The sequence below is a fragment of the Suillus plorans genome, assembly GCF_016647745.1.
Source record: "Suillus plorans strain S12 chromosome Unknown HD556scaffold_9, whole genome shotgun sequence".
In the NCBI taxonomy this organism is placed as follows: domain Eukaryota; kingdom Fungi; phylum Basidiomycota; class Agaricomycetes; order Boletales; family Suillaceae; genus Suillus; species Suillus plorans.
This window is the reverse complement of record NW_024537393.1, coordinates 370,927-397,152: the sequence shown is the minus strand read 5'-3', so window position 1 is coordinate 397,152 and position 26,226 is coordinate 370,927. Positions and strand designations below refer to the sequence as shown.

The following is a 26,226-nucleotide window of genomic DNA, read 5'->3' as shown; positions in this document are numbered from 1 at the left end:
AAGAGAAGATCCGCTAGCGTTGTAATAACGACTAGTGAATGACAATGGAAGAAGTGTGATATCGTAGTAGTGGACGTAAAATAGACGATGATGTGAAGGATGTATCGGTAACGCACGAACGCCCGGAACAAGCTAATCGTGATGGTTGATGATGATCCACACTTGCCAAGGCTGCGATGGGAACAACAGGCACGAGAGCAAAAAATAAATGGCACAAACCTTGAACACCGGAAAACATTTGGACTTTTCTTTGTTTATGTGGGGACTGTGAAGTTGTCATGGGCTAATTGTATCTGAGCTCTCGGTGACTTGTTGTGTTTGCTGTTGATGGTGGAAGAGAGCAAAGGATAGATCTGAGAGATAACGAGTTGAAGAATGCGCCAGTCAGCGCAAGTTCAAACGTACGCGCGTTTCCAACGTGGCTTGCTGCGTTGCAAACAGACTGTAGGGGTGGAAAAGGGCCGTGATATTGGAAGCGTTGCCTCGAGGCAAAGCCTGACAAGGAAGTCCGGGTCCAATCTCAGCACAGGACATTTCATTCCTGTGCCAGGTTAAGGCGCCGCATCAGCCAGCTATAGCTAGTAGCGCTGGGGCCAGTTGTATTTCCTACGTTCATATCAAAAACAATACTCACCAAGGGGCAGAATGGAAACACGGTCACAAGAACAAATGTCACATTACGGAAGACACGATGATCTGGCGAGTTCCGACTTATCCGAATCCCATTTGATGGCGTCCACCTCAACCACTGGCAGTGCAAAGTAAGCTTAATTTTACGTTTATAACACGAGTTCAGGTTCATCATCACTCTAATAGGTTTCTACAGCTCTACCAATCCCTTCCAGCCGATGCACAGTACGCTCTTGTCGAGAACTCACTTGCACCCCTCCTTGATGTGGTTTCCAAACCGAAATCAAACCTCATTCTCGCATCGGCAGCACGCATGCACAAAACATATGCTAGCATGCCATCCCTGAACCTGAAAGCGAAGAAATTGGAGATCGCTTCACTCCTGGACGAACTAGCCCGCGATCACAAACGTTCTTATGTGAAAGAAAAGTCTCGTAAAGAAGAACTTCTCGCAGAAGCCATCGAGAGCGTCATCGACTGGCTCAATGATATTTGGAGAGTCGTATACGAGTACGGTACAAACTTTTCAAAGGCCCATGATTGTCTTTTGTACGCGTTTAAAGCAATCGAACAGATCGGTGACGCGCGAGTCGGGTAAGGTGTCTTCATGTCCTCCCTGGTGTAACTTATATCATTTCAGGTGCAAGTGTTCCTTTATGAACATGTACATCTCTGTAAAGATCAGGCGCTCCTCTGGCAAGGTCGTCAAATCTTTCCATTTCACTGGCGCACACAACCTCGATCGTGTCATGCTTTGGATTTGGCGCGACCTTTTCGTAGTCATGCTTGCCGATGGCACTAAGCGTCAGAAGTCTGCCATTCCAGATATGCTAGACGATATTCGCTCCCAATTTGGCTGGAACGCCCTCGAGCTATTACTCTACGGTGGTCAAAAATGTAAGCTCCACTGACTCGATTAAACTGTGATGACCTTTACACCATGGCACCAGCCGATGACGACGAAGACGATTTTGATTTCGATGATGATGTCGATTATGACGATGACTACAGCGAAGAGTACACTGACACTGACGCAAACTCCGATGGCACCGCTTGCAGCGATGCTCAATGTCCTTGTAGTTCCCACGCATCTCATTGGTCTAGCAAGTTCAACAACGTTTGCACCTCCCTCCGCAATCTCATTCGCACCTCTCTCATTTCTATCTTTGCTACCTCGCCCAGTCCAATTCTCTTCGCAAGTATCAGTGACATATCTGAAGCGGATGCAACGGACGAGGATGACCTTTGCGAAGAGCTCTTCCCCACACTCATGCGCATAGCTACCTACAGCCCCGAGAATTTTGCCACAGCACTGCAGATATGTGCGTTGCATTCACATACAGATAATATCAATACTCTACTCGCCAGCCACTCTTACCTTCTGCGTCCCTGCGACGCGCCCGCACACCAGCTTGCAACCATAATACTTGCTACAGAACCATCCTACCAGCTCAATGCACTGCGCATCATCGAAAAAGAGCTGCTCAATACTGTGCACGCCATCCACGCCGCCGTACGGAACGCATTTTGCCATATTGATGTTCAGGCCAATAAGACGGAGCTGACTGAGATTATGGCATTGCATTTGGAGGCACTGGGGCGACGAGGGCGGATTGACCGCTGGGTAGGTGCTGTAGTGTCGCCTACAAGTGACACTGCCCATCCGATGGCACTGGCGGCGCTTATGATGGGGCTTCCTCTCCCCCCTGGGATGGAAGGGGCTATGGACGATGCCGACCCGCTCGGGTACATTGACATGGATATCCAGGATCCGGATATGGATGACCTGCGGGAAGATTTCCGTCCAAACCTAAAGGCACATCTTGCGGGTTGGATAGAAGCGGGACGGACAATCAAGGGAGGGATGTCGGTGTTGCTGAAAGTGTATACTGTAATCGTTGAGATGATGCCGTTCTTGGGTGCACCAGATATAGTGGATGAGATGACGGGACGGTGTGTTCCTCCCCACTCATCCCTGAGATCAATTGATTGAACTGACGGCAAAGGCTCGCTGAGAAACCAAGTAAAGTCTTCCTCTACGACGCCCTTGATGCACTGTGGGATTTCTGCAGACAGCAGAAGCGCAAGTTCGCAAAGCCAAAGAGCAAGCAAAAGCCGCCATATACCCCCAATCCCTCCCAAGCATCAAGCCAATCAAGTAATTCTGGGGGCGTGACGTTCGTTGCGATAAATAATCCACAGTCTTGTCCGGCGGGAGTGGTGGATGATGTCGATTGAGTTTACTCCTCCAATCGTTCCTACAGTGCGCACTCTTAGCTTACTAGTACCTTATTTTGTGGCTCTATCAATTCACCTTGCTCCAGATCATCCTCTCTTGAATAATGAACCATGATCTAGGGTTAGGGTTTCCCACACGCATTTACGCCGCAGCCTTGTTTCCGTATTTGGGACTCACTTTGTCAAAAACTTCGCAGAAGTTACTCAACTCCTTGTATTCAGCATGCGACCAAGTGATTCGCCCTATGTGGAACCTGTTTAGATTGGTAAATAATACAAAGACTGCGGGTCGATTGGCCCTGCAACTCCGCAATGTAAGTGTACCCATGACATTTGTTGTCCCATTAATATTCATTCCTTTGAAGACAGCAATACTTCTCATCGATGACATCCATCTTCGCAGCAGTTTCCCTATATGACGCGTCTTGTAACAGGAATCAGGGCTATATAGTTGAGTCACGAAGTATTAGCCGCACAGTAACTGCTCGTACTTACAAGCCTCAGAGTCGCCTTCCTTTATTCTCTTCTTATAACGGAGCGTCAATCAGCAGCAATACCTTGAGTTCTCTACCGCCCGCTCACTCATTCATTCGTTCTTTCAACTCTACTTGCAAGCCAAGATGATGTTTATTTTCCGCTCGACGTTTATCACCGCCGTATCAGCGTTCATGATAACGCTCAGCTTGTTTTCAATGTCTGGTACGTGCAGCCGCTGTATTTCTGCGTACCTATATTGATCCCACAATCACAGCCTCTGCTGTACCACAATTCGGTCGTCCCATGCTGCATGTATTGGATGCCAGCGCAACATCTTCTGGGCCAGTTGAGGCGGTTCCCACGTCAGCAGCTGCTAGTACAGGCACAGACCCGGATCCTGGTATCCAGGTCAACGAAGCAGCCTCATCATCATCCGTACGTGTTGATCATTTTTTGTTGTGATGGCGATTCTGATGCCGCATGACACTTCCAGGCGTCAAGTACAACTACGACGACGCCGGCTGCTAGCAGCACCAGTAGTACGAGCGGCGCGTCGAGGAGTCTGTGTGGTGGTATGAGCGTTATACTAGGTGTCGTCGTGAGCGGGGTGTGGTTGGTGTTTTGAGCTGTGCAACGGTTGATGTTGGTTGGCGTTGAGCCAACGAGGACCTAGTCTGATTTCACATAAGAGACATTATCTATTCCTGACATATAATAGTGCTATCTACGTGGCTTTCATCATCATTATCGTTATTATGAGTAAGCCTATTGCCATAGAAGACTTCAACGGGTGTCATCACTGCTGGTTATTTATGTATCACCAGTATCTGCGTCTGTAGCTTTAGTAATGGCTGTATACATTTAATAATCCACTGCATGTACATCTCTGGTAACTTACACTGATTACCTGTATCCGTAAATCCGCAAACCAACCAGGGAAGATGGTTGCTCTATAGGGCCGCTCGAGCACCATCTTCGTAGATTGTTCCATCGATACTCAGACAGGTGGTGATGCTGCTTGATGCCACCTATGAAACATCGAGTGGTTAGATTTCCGTATATTTGAATATGAATAGATGGCTCGCGTCCCTGGTTCTTAGAATGTACCGACACAAATTGAGAGAAAACAATGCTCTTCGAGGATCACAAAGCAGCAAAATAATTGAAAAAATGGGTCACCCACATGCGTGCTCGATTCTACTCGCCTGCTGACGATCTTACCTGGCTAATGTAGTGTGCCAATGAATGGCTTCGCGAGAGTTTCGACTATGTTTGCGGTTCACATGCAGTCGGCAACTTATCTAGACATAACACACAAATGATTGCGCGATATGAATAGTAATAGCGACAGCAGTACTTACTGAGTCTCGAATCTCGATGCTGTAGCCTTGCAGTAGTGAGTATTGATACAATAAGACTAGAGCATAGAATGAAAAGAATACCACTTGACGTGTCTTCTAGAGTGAGTCTCGGTATGCATTGAACTCTGGCAAGAAGCCGTTTGGCATCAGCCCCTTCACCAGCGACAGTGACGTGGTAGAGTTTCTGAAGGAAAATATTTGAGTTGTCAAAAAAGGGCATCACACTCACAGTTGCTATTCTGGTTTGGTGTTCGTGGTATTCATTGATGTCCAAACCATATACCAAGCAGAAAGTCCTCATGATGTCGTGAAGCTCATCAAATGTGCGTTCGCAACTTGTGTCACTGTGACATTCTACACGATATTATGACGTGCAAGAGCAACCGAGTTGAACATGTTGCAAGAACTGCAGCGGAATGCAGTGCATGAGCAGCACTAATACTTATTCAGTGGATAGGTGGGTGTGTATGGTGGGCACGATCGTCGATGGGACTCGGAGGAGTGTGGGAAATGTGAGATGCAGTGACCCGCAAATCATTACATAACGTGACAATGTCAGAAAAAAGTCACAGGCCATTGTAATGCCGCCGGCTTACAAGTTGGGTCATGTGCATTGAAAGGTACATTAAAAGTGCCTTTCAAGGCGGCTGAGGTCATCAAAAGCGTGAGATATTCTTATGCAATGACATCGATAAACAATACATCCATCGTGCAATATCACATCGCCATCAGCATGGGTCCCTCTCGCACTCATCGAAGCAAATACAACTTCTCCGAAGAAACTCTGACAGGGCAGCTTCTATGCCCGCATTGTAGCAAGAAGTTCAAGACCCAAGGCTTCAAGAAGCACGAAACAAGCTGCAAGAAGCAGAAGGACACCAAGGCGGAACAAGCGGAGTTCGCCATTCAATATGCACGAGATCAGAAAAGAGGTGAGTCCTCTGCTACCCGCTCTTGATGTTTCCTTTGACAATATTGAGGTATGCAGCTCGGCAGCAGGCTCACACTGACATGGGCATGATAACGCCCCCTAGCGCTGGCCCATCGCGATCAGTTGCTGGGATTCAGAATGCGCCCCCTGCAATCAGGGATCATAGTCCTCTAGGTATGTCTCACGTATTCTTTGTGTGCTCCTCCAACACCAACTGACACTAGCTGACCCTGTGCTGCCAGCAGATAACCTGGACGCTGGTGATTTCGAAGCCTACAATGGGAACTACAATGGGAACCTCGAAGGTGCTGGTAGCCTAGGTAAGTGTGCACCATATTCACCTGTATTGCTTACTGATTCTTTTGCATAGCCAACAGCCAGCGACATTCTGTTGAACCGCAACCTGCAATACCTCCTCCACAGCCCATGGAATTCAAAACGATGTATCATCCTTCTGCTGGTCGTGAACCACTCCTTCAAACGTTTGAGGAGTTCGGCGTCAATTTGCATCCTGAGGAAGAGCTCCCTGTAAATGAAGAGCCCTGGCGTCCTTTCTGTTCCCGCGGCGACTTCGAGTTTGCGGAGATCGCACTCAATGCCGCACTCAATAAATCACAAATTAATGCGCTCCTTGCGCTCATTGGTCGCATATCGAGAGGAGAGAGCCGGGTAACTTTTTCAAATGATAATGAGCTGCGCAAAGCTTGGGAACACGCAGCTGCTCAGGTGACGCCGGTATGTCATTAATAAATCTCACATTTTGTATGATATATGTTGTGAATTAGTTTGTAAAACACGACATCACCGTTCCTTACAAAAAAGAACAACGAGTGTATGAGACTCACGCGCTGCCTCTGTGGGACTGGGCTCTTGATTTGTTAGCTAATCCGCTGCTTGCTCCGCATTTTGTCTGGGATGCACAACGAGTTTTCAAGCACAACGGCAGGGAGTTTGAACGCTTTTACAACGAGCCTTGGATGGGTGATCGATGGTGGGACTTCCAGGCATGTAATCTTTGTTAATATCACTATCTACTCTCACTCAGCATCAACAAATCAGAGTCGCCTTCCAAGTGACATTAAGGCCGCTCCATTCTGCTTCATCCTGTATGCGGACAAGACAAGACTGTCGTCCCACGGTACAGTAAAGGGATATCCTGTCGTGGTCCGTTGCGCGAATTTGCCAGTTGGCATACGGAACGGAGAGGGCATCGGCGGTGGCCGTGTTGTCAGGTGGTTGCCAATTGTACATCAACATTCTGATTGAATCTTCTGACGTGACTCATTATAGTTGCAGGTATCTGAAGATGCAGACGAAGAAGGCAAGCCAGGCTTCGTAAACCTCAAGCGCGTCATATGGCACGAGGCATTCTTAAAACTGTTGGAACTGGTCGCGCAACACTCAAAGTCTGGTTATTCACATACTTGCTATGACAAGATCGCACGCTGGTTGTTTCCCATTATTCTGATACTTTCTGCTGATTATGAAGAACAGTAAGTTCTATATTCTTACACATGTCCGCAATCTGATATTAGACTGTTTTTAGATGTATGATGTCTCTCATTCGTGGCCACCATAGCAAATGTCCCTGTCCAGTATGTCTTGTACTGCTCGAAGAACTTAGCGAGCTATCAAAGACGTTTGCATTTAGAACAGTGGAAGAAGCAATAGCCGCACTCAATGTTTACAAGGTCAGCAAAGCTCGAGGCGAGGAACTACTAAAGGCATTAGGATTGTGTGCTGTCACGGTAAGTTATCGGCAATATTCACTCTCTCGTTTCACCTCCATGTTTTTGTTACTAATATCTCATCAACAGAATGTTTTCTGGCTCATTGTGCACTCTGACCCTCATCAAGCCATCAGTTTTGACCGCCTTCATGCCCTCCATCTTGGTATGTGGAGGCACCTACTCGAGGAGTTGAAGAAAATCCTCAAAGCGCTTGGACGTGATGAAGAGTCAAAGGTCGAGAAACAGTAAGTCATTCACATCGCGATTCTCGTCAACTCATGACCTTCGGTAGGGTTGCTAGTTTCCCTCGATGGCGCAATCTTAATCATTTCAGCACCATCATCCACATTACCTTCAGTGATGGTAACAAGATGCAAGATCTATCCAAGGTACGTATCATGAGGCTTTTGGCTTTCTAATACTAACTGACACGCAGCAAGCCTTCTATTCTGCGGTAAACGTCTTGAACCAGAGGACCAGCCCAGAAGGGTATAAACTTCTTCGCGTTATTAGTAGCTATCTGCAATTGGATAGCTATATTGGTCTCGACGTGCATACGTCAAGCACACTGGCAGCAATTGATGCTGAACTACTCGTTTTTGATAGCGCACTCAAGGTAAATGTTTTGTTCATTCACTTTTTAAATAGATTGTTGATCACACATTCTAGGAATACATCGAATGTGCTCTCAATTCTCCCATCGTAGGTCTCAAGCTTGACTGGGACTTTCCAAAGGCGCATCTCTGGAAGCACGCAACTAGGGACATCCGAATGAAGGGTGCAGTACGCAACTACAGCACCCGTCCGAATGAGAAGCTTCATGGCCCCCTCAAAGAGGCCTACGAGCGCCAGTCAAATGGAAAGGACGTCGCTGACCAGGTATGTTTCTAACATTATAGCATCTGATGTTCACTCATGTAAAGATCTTGTTAGATACTGCGTGTTGACACGCGCAAATTCGCAGCCAAAATGTTGAGAGCGCACGTGGACGTGCTTGACGAGCGGCGCACATTGGCAGGAGAGGGCAATGATGACGATGAAGACCCGAATCCTGTTGCTTTCGAGGGGCACATCAAACTTGGTTCGACGCAACAGCCCGTAGCCATCCAAGACATCGAGACCCACGGCGGCCAATTGGATCGTGCGTTTCAAGGCTTTCGTAAGAAGTTTTCCGATTTTATCAACAACTCATTACCGATGTACGGATATCGACTGGAAAGATGGGTCACCATACCGACAAACTTCTTGGTGAGTTGATCTTGTTTTAGTATGTGTCTTGTACTGATTTATGTATTTCTGAACCAGATTCGTGAACATCGCTTTCTCAAAGTTCACTACGAGTCTACCGTCGACTGGAAGCAAACTACCGACTACCTTCGATGCACTCCAGGCTTCCATGGGCAACCGCGCTATGACTGCGCACTTATACAACTCGCCCAGGAAGTATCAGTGTTTGTTCGCCTTGTTTTCATATTCAGTTGTCAGCTTCTGGATGTTGGTTCCTTCGAGTTTGCACTGGTTCAGCCATTCACTGCTGGCATTGGTGCTTCTCGCAGGTCGGACCGTGATCTACGACTTACTTGTGTCAAAGCTGTCCCAAGGGCAAGTTCGATCTTTGTTCCAGTCCAGTCTTTCATTCGTGGCGCTGTTTGTTTCCCTGATCCTGATCACCGAGATGAATTCCTCATGGTCGACCACATCGATAGTGACATGTTTGTGCGCATGAAATCACGTCCAGCACGCCAGTGACCAGCTCCAATGTCTCCTTACTTCACCTCTATCAGTCTGAATCAGAACTACAGTGTCCAGATATGTATGTAGATCTCTCTTTTCTTAACATCATCTCGTCTGACTGCACTCAGCTCCACTCTCCCATATCTCCAATGACACAGCCATCTCCTCTGCCCGCACCATGCACACCAAATCCATACTCAGCTCCGCTCTCCCATATCTCCAACGACACAGCCATCTTCTCTGCCCACACCATGCACACCAAATCCGTACTCAGCTCCGCTCTCCCATATCTGTTACAATAACATGTAACCAAGAACCCCTCCTACGGAGGTCATCATGACCTTAGCCCCTATCCCGCCTATACACCGTCATTGGAAGACTTACCGACTCAATGGAGACTCGTAGAGACGCCTAGAACGGCCTGGATGCTGTTAGATGACCTAGACCAGCCTAGGCAACATCTGGACGGACCTAGATGGTCCTCGACCCGGATCATGGGGAAGCTCTGCCTCATGGTCAGAAGAGAAGCCGCATGCCACAGCATGCGCAGTTAAACTACAAGGCATGTTTAGCCTTGAGGACTGATAGAAGAGGCATGCAACGCCTCATGTATAGATAATCGCCCGCATGGCATCAGATAAGATGTCCTTGTATAGACACACTCATACTTACCTACCGAACGTAGTATTGGTCTGTGCACACGGACGACAGTATATAGAGTAGACATGTTAAGACCGTGCACAAAGGGTAGGACTGATTCCAAGGGGCTTGGCTTCAGCTCGTGCGCTGTGCCCCTTACCCGAGTATGTGCCCTTAACTTCAGAATGAAGTCCGGAGAAAGTCCAGTGAAGTCCGAAGGACCTCCGGAGAAGCGTGGGAAACTTCGGAAGGACTTTCCGGACGAGTGCGGGAAAGTTCCGGAGGAACTTCCGGAAATTATGATGGAGTTTCGTCCTGACGGGGATATGTATAATGGCTACTCAGGACGAGTCCTGAGTAGAAGGAAACAGAGGAAAGGCTGCAAGGACAAAGTCCGAAGCAGAATAGGTCCGGAGGACCGCGGGAAAGTTCCGGAGGAACTTCCGGAAACTCGAAGGAATGGAGGATCGGATGAGTGGATGAGTGGATGAGTGGAGGAGCGGAGGAGCGGAGGAGCGGAGCTCCGGCCTAGGGAATTCCTCCCTAGGCCTGAGATGGATGATTACTAAGTCGGAGGAATAGAACTGTTACGAGGACTCAGTGTGAAGACTAGTGCGAGGACTAATATGTGTATGATATTCAGACTGGAAATACAGGAGTATCTACTGGGGTTTATATACTAGAGGCAAGTCTGTGCAGATCAGTAAGCAGAGGGGTAAGGCTATGTACGAGCATGTGGAAATGTATTAGAAAATAAGACGGATCATAGGAAATGAACTCGGAGATGAAATGAGGTACGGAAAATGAGGAAGTCTAACTCAAGAAGGAACATACAAAGGGATAAGGCACGGAAGATAGACGCGGGTCGGATCCGGATGTCCGGAGATGAATGCGTGATAGGTCTGGGTCCGGAACGCAAGGAAGATAGATGTGGGTCGGATCCGGATGTTCGGAAGTCCGGAGACAGGTGATTACCATAAGGGGATGGGCGCTGATTTAAGGTTTGGGTTCGGACATGACAGATAGGTCGGATCCGGAGATCCGGAGATCCGGAGATGTGGATATCAGATCTGGCGTCCGGATATCAGATGCAGGAGTACAGGGATCCGGACGGATAGAGGATTGGGTCTGGAGACATGGACAGGAGGTCCGGAGGTCCGGATGAGGCGTGGGAATGTCGCCAGATGTTGGTCCGGAATGCGGGATATGACAAGACAGAATCATGTATATTCCCTACTTGATTCTACTAGGTTTTCATCAGAACTTCCTCTGTGTGATCATCCCAATCACTCAGTCTAAGCCGCACCTAAAGGAAAGCCGACGCTACCTTTAGTGGAACCCCCGAACCTCTCATTTGAGAGAAGATCCCCGTCTCTCCAGTAGCGAGCCCGCTATCAGATTAGGCAATCCGCCTAGGGAGAGCTCGACCTATCCTAGTCGTAACAATATCTCCAATAGTTCTTGCACCATGCAAGTCTATTTACTGGACCACCACAAGACACTCTTGATTCATGTCACAGGGCCTCAAGACCCGTGCTTCGCAAGCAACGTCATCCGATAAGCTTTTGCGGTTGCAGAACGAGTTGACGCAGGGTCTAGAGCTCGCTAAAACGCTCCTTTCTCGAGAAAATCTCAAGCGTGACTACACGCAGCAAACACAAGTTTCCCTCGTTGGGCACTAAAGAGGACGAGGAGCTTCTACTTGACAAAGAGAGAGTAGCAAAGAAACCCAAGATCGAATCCAATCGTATCACTGGACTCAAGATACGTACGAGAATCTGTCCCACTGTAAGTCCAAATTGTCGTGTTCATTAGTCATTTGATAGTGATCGGTACTGAAGTTAAAGTACCTGCAGCTTTTATTACATGTCGACTTTGCCAAGGCTGAACTAAACACGCCGCATGTCAACAGCAAGGACAGCAAGATGCTGCGGAGCAACTGGCCCTGTGCAGGGTCACGTCTTTATAACATGGAACCAGGCAAGTGAAATTGTCGTGTCTCATATCTCCACTGTTCAGACTTAAATTTCTTGTGTCTTAGTTTAATTGTCATGCCCCAGGCTGGATATTCCTCAGACGACTTCACAGCAGAACTCGATGCTATTGAGGATACTGAGTCCGAATCTGGAAATGATGAGCAAGACAATGAGTTTGATGCCCGGAGCGATCTCGACACCCTGAGGATGGTCTTGACAATGCCTCAGCCTGACGCGCCCATGCACGAAGTCCGCAGGGTGAGTTCACTCATGCTGCCATTCTCTTGGTTTGGTTGATGTAGCAGTTGAATCTCTAGGCACTAGAAGTGGCGCAACAAGCATATACTGCTGTTTGGTCTGAGTTGCGCGCTCTCAAGAAAGACCACGCTATGCTCCAGGCTGCTGTCCCTGCACGCAGCCGAAACCGAGTCCTTAAGAAGACATCAACCATCGACAATGACATCGCCCATGCGGGCAAGATGTACGCCATGCTCAACTACTTTTGGGTCATGAGCGGGCTCTTTCCGACAAAACCCCAGCCAGACATTGATCCACGCAGCGACACACGTTGGTCTTCACCTGAAGCGAAACTCAATGGTGCGATGGCTGAGCTTTATCAGTGCATACCCAAGGCTTTGCATAAACCAATGGAGACCTACCCACAGTTTGGATCAGTGGTATGTCCGATTCTCCCTCTGTCTGCGCATCAACACTTATGTATGAGATACTCTAGTTTCGTGCTGCAGTTAATTCCGAGAGGTCGAACATACTGCATAGTCTCAAGGACTGCGCCGGTTTGATCTTCTCTTCATTAAAACTCGACCCGACCGTCTTCACTGACGAGGCTGCCAAAAAGAAGAAGAATGCACAACTCCTTGCTCTCTTAAAGAAGGATGTCGGTGGCGAAAAGTATACACGTCTAGCCCCCATTCTGTTCATGGATCCTTCTGCTCTAGTTCCAGACGCCTTCCTCAAAACACCAGTCATGGCCAAGGTGAGTGATGTATTCAGCTGCTGTCCAAGCAGTACGTTAGGGCTGACTCCGTCCCTCAGATCATCCGAGTTGAAATATTCGGGAAGGCTTCGCTGTCTGGGAAGACCAAAGGTCATCCGAAGGCCAGGGGTCAGCATTGGTCTACGCAGTGTGTCACAGAAGGTCTGATCGCAGGTGCTGCTATTGTGGTGAGCGCATTATAATCTTCTGACTTTTGCATGCATGCTGATCTCGTCTCGTTCTCAGGCGCGTTTCTTGTTAACGCATGATCAAGAGCTCACAGCAACCGGACCAGCCACGAAAATTGATTATGCGCAAGACTTTGATTTTTACTTGGAGCGACTATTCAAGCGCAGCCCATGGGCTACGAGTGTGATCAACTATTACAACCAGGAGGTTTTCGGCACAAGCTCAGTCCTAGCTACTAGTGGTACCCCTACTCCACCCTCTGCCTCCCAACCTCACACCTGGGAAGACGACTTCTTACAGCAGTTAGAAGATCCTGCCTCCGCACCACAAACCATCCCCATTCCCGCACCACAACTTCTGTCATCTTCACACATCACTTATGCTCCGACTTCTGCGAGTCGTGCTGACATGAATGCAGTCGCCACTGTCAACTACCAGACTGCAATGTCTATCAGCAATCCGGGAGGGCCCGCCACCACCACTCAGCTCCAACTCGAAGTTGACATTGGTGAGCTCTCGCTGGATGGCGCTAGAACTGACTTGGCACCATCTGCATCCAAGGGTGGTAGGGTGTCTGCGGCTCAACGTCGAGTTACCGCTCAGGCTGCTCAGACTCCGGTGGACTCGGACGTGGTCCCTGTTGTTCCTTTGGCTCCTCCTCCAGCACTCAAGCGTGTTACACGCAATGGTGGTGCCAAACCGAGGAAGGTGTCGGGGAGGAAGTAATTTTAGTGGAATCTGAGTCTCGCTTTATTAATTTGTTGAACCTGTCGCCCTCTGATTTGTTTACATTTACCTACAACTATAAATGCTAACTCCAGCTTACCCATTGTCACCTTCCAACAGCTATTAATTCTCGGACGCCCCCGCCCAACAGCACATTGCACATCTCTTGATTCAGCATTTAAATGATTACTAAGTCGTAAAATTGCATCCCAATTAGGGTAGTATAATCACAAGGCCAAACAAGTTGAGCTCTATTCTGATCAACGCTTCTATTGAGTCTTCTTTCATTTCAACCATTTCCACCTCTGAACAGACGTCGTCATCAACTCCGAAGATTCCGTCGACTACTCGACTCTTATTTATCTCAATCCATGCATTAATACCAACACTCTCTCTCGAGGCAATTCAATGCTTGTCCATTGAGATCAAGTCTATCAATATGGTGCGTCGTCAATGTTAAAATTTTTCTCCTTCTCAACGACGAGGACATCTTGATCCCTAGCCACAGTTGACCACTTCTGCCTCCTTGTGAGTAGCGCGCAGTGCTACAACTGTCACACGACTGCAACTCCTCTGCGGAGGAAGGACGCTGAAGGCAAGACCGTTTGCAACGTGTAAGTTCTCATTTGTTGTTCCTTCTATATTCGTACCAATATCTTATATACATGCAGATGTGGCCTCTACTACAAGCTTCACGGCTCTGCTCATCCCATTAGTATGAAATCCGATATTATTCGGAAGCGCTCTCGACACGACGCTCGTGCGCTCTCCCTCCCCCTCTCAGACGTATCAATCCAACTGTCATCCGTCCCTGTAACTGACCAACTCAAAGATTTCCTTCACGTGACCTCACAAATGCATTCCTACGACAGCTCGCATATCCCATTCATCATAACCACCTCCCTCGTCGTCCTCCTCCACACGAGCCTCGCAGTGCTGCACACACCGACCCTCCTGCCACGTGTAGGCGTGCATACTGCTGCCTATGTCGGTGTCTTGGTCGGCCTCATGTCCTTTTTCGCGGGCTTGGCTGTTTGGGGGGCGTTGTCTTAGGTTTGCGCAGGCGCCACCTCTACCTCCTCGACCCACACTCTGAATCGCTACCCAACCTTCGCGCCTCGCCTCGCCTCGCCATGCCTTTCGCTTCTCTATTCAGGACCAAGCCCACGACCTTCAGCCGAGAAATACCACCTGCCAGATTACTATAATGTGAGTATTACGATCACCATTTTTTTTACCTGTATCGCGATCAGTACAAATGCGACCAATATTGCTGTTTTTTACTACTATTATTATCATTATTTGGGAATTCCAGCAAGAGCATCGAAATACAAGCGACGAGTCTTGAAATTGTCTGAATTTACCTTGCTACCGTTTACAATGCTTACACTATCATTTCATGGCCTTATAATGTTAGGCTCATCACACGCCACCCAGGATCATTACAGTGCCTTAACATGATTTGGACAGACATTATAAGTGCCTTGAAATTTTTTCGTACACCATTAACATGCATTATAAGTGTACCGTGTGAAAAGATCCCTTAAAATGTCTTAAATTGAATTCGAAGGCTCGCTGGAAATTTCCGACATTGTGACGATGAATTCTGTGGGTGTCCATTACATAATGCCTTGCCTGAAGGCTTGTGGCCAAGGGTATAGGACTTTCCTTTCTTGATCTACTTGTCGCCCATTTCCGAGGTCGCTTAGACTAATCAAACAATGGTCTTTGTTGAGAATAGTGCCGCCCTAACCCGAATTATATAGCTGCCCATCCTCTCATCTTAACTTTGGCCTACTACGACTCTGAGCAATTGAATCCGACTCACATTCTTTGACTATCTGTCATTCATAAGACCACTAATTGAATGAACACGGGGAACTGCGGTATGGGGTATGCTCGCATTATCGGTGCTGCACGCAGTATTTACTTTACTGAACGTATTGCGCAGGGCAGACACCTCACCAGCCGATTTAACACCCTTTATCACTCGAACAACTCGAGACCACAGTAGCGGAGGTGGATTCGGCGATGTCTGGAAATGCAATTACAATGCAGATGGTATTTCAGCCGTCGTCAGTTCATGTATTAGACTCATTTACCATGCGCTGGCTTATGCCGACCAATCTATCAACACATAAGGTTGCGGTCAAGGCCTTCAGATATCCAGAGAACTATTATGATTCAGAGAGAATATACAGGGTAAGAAATACCAGGTCTGCACATATGTCAGCACATGCTACTTATACTGTTTGGATTATATAGAAAATCAGCAGAGAAATCGGCATTTTAACACTTCTACGCCATGACAACATCGTACCGTTGTTGGGCATAGCGACAGGATTTGGACGGAGGCCAGACTTGCCCAGCTTGGTAACTCCGTGGATTCCAAACGGCACCTTGAATGTCTACCTGGTATCTAGACACAACGATTTAACAGTGCTGGACCGTTCACGTATGGTAAGTAAAATTCACACCGCATCCTTTTACTTATCAGACTGACCCGAAGTTGGAAGCTGGAGGATGTCAGCGCTGGACTGCGTTACTGTCAGTTTCATATATTTTTTCTCAAGATGTTATGGTAACCTACCATGGGTGCAGTGCACTCGGTGCCTGTCGTGCATGGGGATATAACAGGGGTGAGCCCAGAGCTGCTGTGATATTTTTGAAAAATAATAAAACTGTAGGCAAATATACTGATTGATGAGGGAGGCCGTGCGAAGCTAATTGATTTTGGTCTTTCTGCCGTTGTCCTACCCCTTTTCGGCCAGTCACACTTGGCTGCAACATCGATACATGCAGGGGCAATCCACTATGCAGCACCAGAACTTCTATTAGATGATGTCGATGTCAATGACCCAGCTTCGGAAAGAACTGACATTTTCCCACCTTTGGAAAAAACTGACATCTACTCTTTTGGCTGTGTAATGCTTCAAGTGAGTTAGTTGTTTGGTCACAAAATGTTCATCTGAGGACTTATCGAACAAGATTCTCTCGGGTCGGTACCCTTGGTTTGAGATCAAGTCTCAAAACCCAGAATTCCGTATTTATGGTTTGAAACGCCAAGGTCGTGGTCCGCTGCGCCCCAACGGCCACCCTGCAATAATGGACTCAGATTGGGACATGATTCAAAAATGTCTGCAATTAAAATTTGAACTTCGGCCTTCAGCAGATGAAGTATTCGACTTCAACATGCGTAGGTCTTGCTCATCAGGTCAGCCTGCATAGTTCGTGGTGCTTGTTTGACCATCCATTCATTTGAGCTTCAAGATTCTTCGAGCCTACCTAACGATTCTCCCGATGATGCGCAGGGTGGCTTCCCCGGAGTTTTCCCGCGCAATGATTCCAATGGTATAACAGAACACCTGCTCAATAGTCCACGACCCCACCCTGATCATGAGCCGACGAATGGAATTATAGAGCCTGGAGCTCAGATATCTTTGTAGGTCCAAATCTGCACAGATTCACAAGTTTTAATATTCATTTTTCCAGTTCTTCTTCACCAGCCAACACTGATTCTTGGCCATTATTTCCCAGTATCAGTACTGATCCCACAACGGCGTTCGACAGTGATTTTCGTAAGTTACATCCATGTCAAACAAGCGTCGAGACGGATATGTCTCATCACCATGAGTAGTTCGATCGACTAGCAACCCAGGACACGAACAGAAACAATCAGTACCATTGCCACCTCCAAACGCATGGTCGAGCAACCACAAAGTACGTGCTTCTTGAGGGACACAATACCACAAAGAGAGGTGACTGATTGAATATATCAGACGCGCCTGCGGGAAAGAAATGTCGTCATATTTGGCGAAACAGGCTCAGGGAAAAGTTCTATCATCAACACAATCGCGCAAGAGCAGCTCGCGAAGACATCTAACGACGCACATGGATGTACTTCTACCTCTCAACGCTACCCAGTAGAAATTTCAGGCCAGCGATTCGTCCTGATTGATACTGCAGGTCTCTGCATGGGGACTGCAGACTCAGCGTCAGCGGCGAAAGCGGAAAAAAAGTTGAAGAGTTTGTTGCGTGAGTTCATGAACTCCAAGTTGGATGGCATCAGCCTTCTGGTGTACTGCATGGACAACACGATTGCCCCTAGCGCCCTCGTTAAGGCCTATGACAAATTCTACTCTGGAATCTGCCAGAAGAAGGTTCCGATCATAGTCGTCGTCACAGGATTAGAGAAAGAGACCCACATGGAGAACTGGTGGGATACCAATGTGGAAAAATTCAAGGGCATGTATTTCGCAGACCATGCTTGCGTCACAACGCTTTGGGAACACTCAAGCTTCCCAGACCACATTACTCATCGTATTTTGGAATCGGGCAATATTCTGCGCAAGCTTGTCGTGAAAAACTGCACAGATTTGCCAGTTCCCAACGGCTCGGATTCGGCGACCGGCAAAAGCTGGCTCAAGAAGATCGGTAAGAAGGGATGAACGACGAGCAGGAAATGAAATGTTAAGTTTAGGAGATTATAGTGGTGTACCGTATGTTACATGTTCAAACGTTCAAGTTCGTCGCCATGCTCACCACCTGATTCATTATGACCATTGCCTCATTCCATGTTCGCGCATTATTCTCGAATAAACTTTCTATTCTTTATCCTGCATGAGGCATCGACTGGTCAATAAGTGACAAGATAAGCCGGTGAGGTCAATAACGGTCTGAGTAATGTAACTTACAGGTACAAAAAACGTGGAAGACACCGAAGAATCGTTGCAGTCGTTGGAGACAGTGGGGTTTGGGAGGGTGTGACAAGCGTTGGAGTGGCAGGTAGTAGTTAGGCCCGGACTCGTTACACGGATCAGCGCTCGATACACGAGAGTGCCTTCAACGATGTGTGTTCTGGATGGGAAATCGCAAATGGCCACTGTGGGGAGAGCAGCAGACCGAGGTATACACAAGAAAAGTGAGCTAGTACGGCGACGTCATGACGAGCTCGATGATAGCAACGACGAAAATGAGGTTTTATTTGGGCCAAGGCAGAACTGTAAACTTGTGTTAAGTCACCGGCAACGGATAATTCCAAATCGACACCTGTGACTCCCACATAACGGCTGTAGTTACAGGTGATAATAAATAGGGTTCGCACCTGTAACACGAGGCAAATACAGTCAATCAGCGCCTCCTGCAATATCCCTCCAATAGCGAGGGACTTTTACATAGCGCTGTAGGACCCACAGGCTCATACCGGCACTAGGTGCCGCCGGCATAACGGCAAATGCCGTGACGTGTTGCTGACGTCGTTTAAGGTCCGAGCTCGCTGTGCGACACGATGAGCTACTACATTTCGATATCTCGCGCCCAGATGAACATATTGACGGCGGGTTTCCACGGCCCATGCGCGAGTGACCATTAACATACGTAGATCTGTCTTATGTGTCCATAGAATGTGTAAATTAAGCTATACTACTGCTCATCGGCGTGATCATGAAGTTCCAGTCGCGAGAGATCATCAGCAACACGGAGCACATCTTGCAAACTTCTGGATGCCTCCTCTTCCACCTCCTCTTCCTGCTCCTCCTCATCTAACTCATCCAGAGTATCCGGCGCCGCTGCAGGTCGTCTAATGTTATCAAAAGGTAAGTGTTCTACCAGCAATTGTGATGGGATCTGCGCGTTCGGTGTGCTGGAGCTTTCTCCGAGACCTGTATTAGTGCTTATACCTGGGGATATTGTCCCGGTGAAGCCAGGAAGTGTCGATATCTCATGGACCCGCTTTAGGTGGCGTGAGTTGAACCGTCCTCGGACGTTTCGATGTATAGCGACTTGATGGGCAAGAGTTGGACTGACAGCCTTCAACTGATCCTCGCATGCCCGCAGGTATTTGTCTTCGTCTCGGATGTACGTCACTAGGCGCCGTACCTCCACATTCAAGCGTTGAATTTCCTCCCGCGCCCGGCACATCTTGAAATACAGGTCCATCACCCTGCGAGCAACAGGCGATGCCCAAGGCCGTTGAGACACGTCTGCACGTGTGTCGCGTAAGAGGTCAAAGTCGGCTAGAAACGCATACTCCACGACCTCGTCCCACTTAAGCGTTTTGCGGGGAGGGTGCATTGCCTCGGCGATGGCATTGTATGTGTTGAGGGCACTTCGGATGGCGATGGAGCGTGTTTGTAATGCCTTGGCGATGTGTTTACGTAGCTTGTAGCCTTGAGTGATATTAGAATCGACACGCAAGCAAGACATCGTCTAAACAAACTCACCTGTAGCTGCCCGGTTCATCCTCGTCAGTTCAAATATGCGCGCAACTATCAGTCCTTCGAGGCGATCTAATGCACATTGGTACTTCCTATGAGCAACGAGCCTCCCCACCCTCTGCCAATCTGCATCCTCAGGGGTCCAGCGCATCGTGATCTCGAGTTTGCGTTCGAGTGCTTGAACAAGTTTTGAATTCCTCTCGTGGTCCTCGACAGCGTGACGTCGTGCAGTCTCCGCTTTGCGGGTATCTCGCATCTGAATGTCATATGACGCGGCCTCATGGTGAGAATAGACCTGAAAGGCTTCCATCGCAGCATTAAGAGCCTCTCTAAGCGAATGAAGTGTCAGTGAACACAAGACTGGTATACCTTGGAAGCTACACTCACTCGCTTGCGGTGAAATTTACCAACTTCTGCCAATACTCCATCTGCAAGGTCTCATCTTCGGGTTCTCGCGTTAGACCTTGGAGGTAGGTCTTCTCTTCCTCTAGCCAGCGCTCAAAAATGCTCTCATCCATGAGTCTCAGGTCTTGCATGAGCTTCGGTAGAGTTGTGTCGCCATCATTCAAGATGTCCAGTGCTTGTTTGTAGTTAGAGTACAAAAAATTGGCTAATACGATGATTATGTCAGCTAACGTTCGATTTATGTACTAGTTATACTTACAAAGATTAGCGTAGACCTCAAAATCGTCGTTGTGCTCGAAATAACAGTCGATAGCCTGCTGCCGATGGAATACACTCGCATAGCGTAGCGCAGATGCCAGCGAATTCGATTTCGAGAACGTTCGTTCACACGTTTCGAGATCCTCGAGGCCCAGACCCTTGATGTACGTTGTGAGTGAAAACAGCTGGCACAAGCGCCTGTGAGCATGTCCGTGGAAGGCGCCAACCAGGCAGGTGTGTTGAAGCGAGCGTGCGAGCGGTCCAAGGGAGCTGTTGTCGAGTGTCGTCTTAAACTGGCAACCAATGTCGTACCCACTTCCTAATTGTTTCCCGAATACGTCCAGCAACTTTGCAACGACAGCAAGGGGATACTTTGCACTATCCAAACACTCATTAATAGCTGAGAAAACGATAGGCACTACTTACAGTTCACCGCTCTGTACCATGTCCGCGACAAGTAACATAAATCCGTGACGGCAAACAGCCACGAATATACCTGTTTCGTCGTATATCCCCCACGCTTTCTTTGTTTTAGCGTCGTCCATATTTTTCCATCGTCCAGCGCAAGAGTCTTCAGTGGCTGCATCTTCCTCGTCACCTACAGCTGTTGTCGTTTCGGACTCTCGAGAATACCGGTCTACAAATGCACGAGGTAGGTACCAGTCACTCGTGAATTGTTGGCCTGTAGGAACTTCAGACGAGGGAGCGAGAGAGTCGTCGGTGTCATGGTCTAAAGACCTCCGCAGGACTCGTTTTAAAGAGTCGTTACCGTCCATAGAATATAATAATCTGAATGTTAGTGCTTCTTCGTCAGTGAGTTCATATGTGCATGTAGGGCACGCGTGTTTAAGGCGCCAGTCAGGTGAGTTGCGCTGAAGCGATTCGGCTACGATATCTGCCACAGAGCGTCGAATTTGAAGATATGTGTCGAACGCGATAGAAAATTGACGTGAGAGATGTCTATGAAATTCCACCTGCATATGATCAGCACAATAACTAGAGAAATTAAAATAGTTACCCCATGCAAGTCGCACACGGTTTTCACGAAAGCTTGAATAGACAAATGAGGACTTCTAAGATGCGCGACACGGTATAAGTCAAGAGCTTCTGTAGTGATTCCTACAGTTGGTGATATCGGCGAACACGGCATGACACCTTGACGCACCATTGCAGAGCAGATGGTGGCGTCTATTGGTAAGATTCGAAGAGTCACTTTCGAAGCGTCTAATACAATGAGTCACGCCGACATCAATATTAAAAGTAAGCAAACAACAACAAGATCACTCACAGAACACATCAATAACACTAATTGACCATTCACCATAGTCCGAGTTGCTCTCCAGCTCCTCATTCCGCAATCTCTCAAAAAAACTCTTGAACTCTTCCTTCGATTTTGCCAGGCTCCAGGCAAGGTAAGCGTCGATCATCGCAGGCATCTGCTCTGTAAACGCCTGGTTTCTGCGGAGGACGCGATCACGACGCGTGCGGTTATCCACGCGTCGAACACGATTGTTTCTGTTCACGAAGGTATGTGACTCACATATCAATAGTCAACACTCACCGACACTTACGTTTTCCAGAAGTCTCCCAACACCTCTCTTGCAAGGTCAGCGAATTCGCCACCAGCGTGACTGATGGCAATCGATTCAGTCCCATTCCAGACATCGCCGAAGCTATCATCGCAGCCTTCCTGCCAATCTTCAATGGTGGCATTTTTGTCCTCTTTGAGTGCTTCGAGAGCACGACGCTCATCCGAACTCATGGCTTTACAAGAGGTGAGTTTTTTTTTGTCGAGTATTTCAATTAAGATTAGATACCTTGCAGACGTGCTTTCCGTCGCTCATTGGACCTTGCTGCCTGCTCCACCAAGTCCCGGTGCTTGAGCACCTTCGATACACTGCTGTTGACCGGCAGCCCATTTTTATTCTTCGACGGTCCAATGTGCCGGATAGATCGCAGGGAGAGCTTACTTCGAATTCGCTGGCGTCCTATGGTATTTCGCATTATCTACAGATTCTTCGTGTTAGTAAGGAATATCTTTTCGTTTCACGTGACTGATATAATCGGTAGTGTCGCAAAGGGTCCCTATACATCATCACATCTGCCATGTCCAGCCATCCATCAACTCGCTCTGACTCCCAAGCAGGTGATCACATTCAAGATCTACAGAATTTGCTCGATCGTATGAGCCTAGCAGGTAGGTATTTCTTCTAACATCCCCCAAATACTGTCTACTCACATCACTTATCATAGATTCATCGGTCGGTACTGTTACTTGGAAGCGCAAGACTACAGAAGAGTCTATCACGCTCTCAAGAACCTCGTGCGCGCAATCCACGCACAACACCATTCCCGATGGACGGATCGTGCCTCTTCCTACCACTTTGACAGCTCAAACACCCTCGCATCCGGTGTCAATCCCCTCCCATGTTCCGCTTGCTCCAACCCCAGACGAGATCCGCCCACCACAAGCTGGGCTCAAGCCCGAGGGCTTCTGGGTCATCATTGTTGGGCAAGAAGTCGGTGTATTTTATTGTTGGTCAGTGTTACACACTCTCTTTTACTTATAATCACAATGTTTATCTTAGGGCTGATGTTGCGGAACGAACAAATTTTGTTAGCGGGAGTATTCAGAAACGATACCCATCTTTCCAGCAAGCTCTTCACGCATACACCGTCAAGTATAACGAACGCAGCGTCCATGCAGTTCCGATTCCGGGTGGCCCATTCTGGCCTATGAACTCGCCTGTATCCCCAGCATCTCCCCCGCCCCCTGCATCTCCCACATTGTCTATAGACTCGGATGACTTGTGGTCGCAAGTAGAAGACCTGTCGGACACCATGAGTCAATATAAATTTGAATCTACGTAGTCTAGTTTGCGAATGGTACTTATAATTAGAGTAAAGAAATTGAATTTGCCTTACTCTTACTGTTGTGATGCGGCTGATAAAGATTATGTGTTGGCCATGTGAGAGTGAGAAGGAACTTGCGGTACTGGGAAGTGAGAGTGAGAAGGAACCTGTGGTACTGGGAACGGATCAGGAGTAGATGGCTCGTACTGTTATGATGCGGCTGATAAATATTATGTGTGGTGGCCATATGAGAGTGAGAAGGAACCTGTGGTACTGGGAAGTGAGAGTGAGAAGGAACCTGCGTGATTGGGAACGGATCAGAAGTATGTTGTTGTTGCTGCTGCCCTTAGAGGGGTATTCCGATTAGCAAGTGCATCACATTATGCAAACGAGTATCCTAAACATCATAAATGCTCTACACTACTCAACACACATTTTTCCAGCTTCAGCTTGATAATGTATATCGTGTTCAAGTGACTGAAGCATTCTGCGTCTTCAAATTTTTGCTATAGGGTGTTATTCACAGTCCCGAGCATCCGAGAATGAAAGTTCGCTATAAGTTCACTATAAGTTCGCTATAAGTTCACCATAAGTTCGCCATAAGTTCGCCATAAGTTCGCCATAAGTTCGCTATTGTTCACTATTGTTCACTATAAGTTCGCTACGTGACTAGGCATTCACACTGTGTCTGATGTTGAGATGCTCGGAGCTACATTCACAATATGTATACTACTAGTTACAGACGGTGTCTACAACTAATTTGACTTCGAAAAATTTCACCTCTGATGTGACACTAACCAGTAAATCATATAGTAATATTGTATTGTACTTCAGGCGTTCCCTGCAATACGGGCAATGAGTGTGCACGACATCCTTGATACTTTCCAGCAGTGATCTACCCTCTGAAGCATGCTGTGCACACTGCTTGACAAATATAGCGTGCTCCCCCTTGCTCAGAGCGCGACGAAGTGCTTCATTGTATGCCTCATTCCACATTTCTTCAGACAGCCACTCCTTTCGCCACTGCCCGACGAGGATCTCAAGCGTTTGCAGTGACGGAGAGTCACAGGCACAGGGTAAATCGCTGTCCATCGTGAGGATAGATTCGTCAGGATCGAATGAACGATCGTAACACGATTCTTCATCAATCGCTTGCAGCGAGGGAGAGTTGCGAGGAGAAGGCAGATTGGCGTCTGCGAGATAAGGTAGATCGTCATTCGCGAGCACGGCTTCGGTAGCATCACACTCAGAATCGTTACGGTCCAAGGTGAGCACGGCTTTGGTGGCGTCATACTGAGAATAATAGTCTTCATGGTCCGAGGCAGTGACAGGCATGTCATGCGCTTCGCAAGATAGAACCCTTTTTTTCCTGTGCAAAAGTCGGTTAGTGAGTCTAGCACACTCCTATAGTTAGGCATTCTCACCTTGCCCTATTCCTAAAATAAATTATATAGCGCACATAAGACTTAGGAAATAGGTATGAACTCACTGAGCAACTCGAATGCGAGCCTTCTCGTTTCGAGCATCTCGCACTCTGCAGTGAGGGCAGGTAAACAGGATTCACCAGTGACTAAGGACGTTAAACTCACCCTGGCTTCGCAAGCCAGCGCTCTGTGGCTATCCGCTGCTTCGACGCGGGACTGCAGGATCTGCTCTTGCCTCGGCGAGCCTTGGAAAATATGTTAGATAGTCCAGCCTTTAACGTGAGTTTGAACTTACCATGTCGTTGAAAAAATGAAGGAAGGAGAGATGACCTGGGGTCATCCCTAGGTATATGGTCAAGATCATCAATAAAATGGTTGACAATGCTGCGAGATCTGATTGAAAGGCACGGAGTAGGATTCTGTAGGATTGCCGCTTGTGCGGTCATCTTGATTACTAATTCATCTAAATTAGGGAACCGTTGTAGACTGTTATAGGTCCAAGTATACTACCGCAGCAAAGACTTAACAGTTCTCATTGTCTGCAAGCAAGATGGTAATCTTCCTGGTCCCTCCCCTCCATTCTCACCAGCCCCAGAGTACGTCGTATAAGTACATGTCAGTCCTTCAATGGGGCAGGAAGCCCAGGCCCTGGCACCTCAGTGAAACAGTCGAGTGGTGGAGCGCACAGCGCGTTCCATTTCAACCCAGGAGGCACCCACTGCCTCTACTTGGCACGCAGCGCGTTCCATTTCAACCAGGGAGGAGAATCCTACCTCCACCAAGCGCACGGCGCATTCCATTTCAACCGAGGAGGATACCTCTGCCTCCACTGCATGCATGGCGCGTTCCATTTCAACCCAGAAGGCACCCACTGCCTCTACGTGGCGTGCGGCGCGTTCCATTTCAACCGGGAAGGTGAGTCTACGTCTGCTATAGGACGATAGACCCTTCGGCTTATGGAAGGTCTGTCCGCATCCCACATAGGACGATAGACCCTTCGGCTCATGGAAGGTCTGTCCATATCCTCCATAGGACAATAGACCCTTTGGTTCTTGGAAGGTCTGGCCGCATCCTCCATAGGACAATAGACCCTTTGGTTCTTGGAAGGTCTGGCCGCATCCCACATAGGACGATAGACCCTTCGGCTCATGGAAGGTCTGTCCGCATCCTCCATAGGATGATAGACCCTTCATCTGTCTGCATCCTCCATAGGACGGTAGACCCTTCGGCTCATGGAAGGTCTGTCTGCATCCTCCATAGGACGATAGATCCTTCGGCTTGTGGTAGGTCTGATCAGTACCGATCTGCACTGCCTCTGAGATGCACATGTGACCTTAGCCGCGGTTTCAAATGAATATCAACCTCAAGATCTTACACTGATTCCACTGGATCTTTTCTCTCAGAAACCGGCTGGCAATGATAGGATTTTTGTGACGCGACACGCGT

The 26,226-nt window shown here is 48.0% G+C and overlaps 9 protein-coding genes across 9 annotated transcripts; 6 read left to right on the top strand and 3 right to left on the bottom strand.

Moving 5' to 3' along the window:
* Positions 1-669: 669 nt before the first annotated feature.
* HD556DRAFT_1439164 (uncharacterized protein) lies at positions 670-2,868 on the top strand (the record flags this gene model as incomplete). The annotated part of the gene is made up of 5 exons (XM_041305930.1): positions 670-761; positions 817-1,224; positions 1,271-1,527; positions 1,581-2,583; positions 2,637-2,868. The coding sequence occupies 5 exons, from the start codon at positions 670-672 to the stop codon at positions 2,866-2,868; spliced, it is 1,992 nt and encodes a 663-aa protein (XP_041164292.1).
* A 504-nt stretch (positions 2,869-3,372) lies between these two features.
* On the top strand, positions 3,373-4,184 carry HD556DRAFT_1342317 (uncharacterized protein). Its single transcript, XM_041302147.1, has 2 exons — positions 3,373-3,567; positions 3,620-4,184. Exons 1-2 carry the CDS (start codon positions 3,489-3,491, stop codon positions 3,805-3,807), a joined length of 267 nt encoding a protein of 88 aa, XP_041164291.1. The 5' UTR covers positions 3,373-3,488; the 3' UTR covers positions 3,808-4,184.
* Positions 4,185-6,063: 1,879 nt separating this feature from the next.
* Positions 6,064-9,116, top strand: HD556DRAFT_1430398 (uncharacterized protein; the record flags this gene model as incomplete). Its single annotated transcript, XM_041304900.1, has 11 exons — positions 6,064-6,372; positions 6,423-6,641; positions 6,697-6,882; positions 6,934-7,130; positions 7,184-7,385; positions 7,455-7,612; positions 7,660-7,756; positions 7,804-7,983; positions 8,037-8,246; positions 8,301-8,615; positions 8,673-9,116. 11 exons carry the CDS (start codon positions 6,064-6,066, stop codon positions 9,114-9,116), a joined length of 2,517 nt encoding a protein of 838 aa, XP_041164290.1.
* Positions 9,117-14,168: 5,052 nt separating this feature from the next.
* HD556DRAFT_1188665 (uncharacterized protein) lies at positions 14,169-14,375 on the top strand (the record flags this gene model as incomplete). The annotated part of the gene is made up of 2 exons (XM_041296123.1): positions 14,169-14,239; positions 14,297-14,375. Coding segments are annotated over 2 exons (150 nt in total), but the record flags the coding sequence as incomplete, so codon positions are not given.
* A 2,165-nt stretch (positions 14,376-16,540) lies between these two features.
* On the top strand, positions 16,541-18,073 carry HD556DRAFT_1342287 (P-loop containing nucleoside triphosphate hydrolase protein; the record flags this gene model as incomplete). Its single annotated transcript, XM_041302146.1, has 6 exons — positions 16,541-16,561; positions 16,614-16,839; positions 16,896-17,067; positions 17,118-17,203; positions 17,263-17,345; positions 17,405-18,073. Exons 1-6 carry the CDS (start codon positions 16,553-16,555, stop codon positions 18,071-18,073), a joined length of 1,245 nt encoding a protein of 414 aa, XP_041164288.1. The 5' UTR covers positions 16,541-16,552.
* A 973-nt stretch (positions 18,074-19,046) lies between these two features.
* HD556DRAFT_1505822 (uncharacterized protein) lies at positions 19,047-22,265 on the bottom strand (the record flags this gene model as incomplete). Its single annotated transcript, XM_041309031.1, has 8 exons — positions 19,047-19,792; positions 19,847-20,169; positions 20,228-20,450; positions 20,505-20,881; positions 20,930-21,477; positions 21,522-21,727; positions 21,792-22,018; positions 22,075-22,265. The coding sequence occupies 8 exons, from the start codon at positions 22,263-22,265 to the stop codon at positions 19,047-19,049; spliced, it is 2,841 nt and encodes a 946-aa protein (XP_041164287.1).
* A 344-nt stretch (positions 22,266-22,609) lies between these two features.
* HD556DRAFT_1439158 (uncharacterized protein) lies at positions 22,610-23,374 on the top strand (the record flags this gene model as incomplete). The annotated part of the gene is made up of 3 exons (XM_041305929.1): positions 22,610-22,700; positions 22,757-23,042; positions 23,092-23,374. The coding sequence occupies 3 exons, from the start codon at positions 22,610-22,612 to the stop codon at positions 23,372-23,374; spliced, it is 660 nt and encodes a 219-aa protein (XP_041164286.1).
* A 714-nt stretch (positions 23,375-24,088) lies between these two features.
* HD556DRAFT_1305075 (uncharacterized protein) lies at positions 24,089-25,120 on the bottom strand (the record flags this gene model as incomplete). Its single annotated transcript, XM_041299742.1, has 5 exons — positions 24,089-24,725; positions 24,781-24,792; positions 24,846-24,890; positions 24,946-25,025; positions 25,076-25,120. The coding sequence occupies 5 exons, from the start codon at positions 25,118-25,120 to the stop codon at positions 24,089-24,091; spliced, it is 819 nt and encodes a 272-aa protein (XP_041164285.1).
* Positions 25,121-25,436: 316 nt separating this feature from the next.
* On the bottom strand, positions 25,437-26,108 carry HD556DRAFT_1439156 (uncharacterized protein; the record flags this gene model as incomplete). Its single annotated transcript, XM_041305928.1, has 1 exon — positions 25,437-26,108. The coding sequence occupies one exon, from the start codon at positions 26,106-26,108 to the stop codon at positions 25,437-25,439; it is 672 nt and encodes a 223-aa protein (XP_041164284.1).
* Positions 26,109-26,226: the final 118 nt, after the last annotated feature.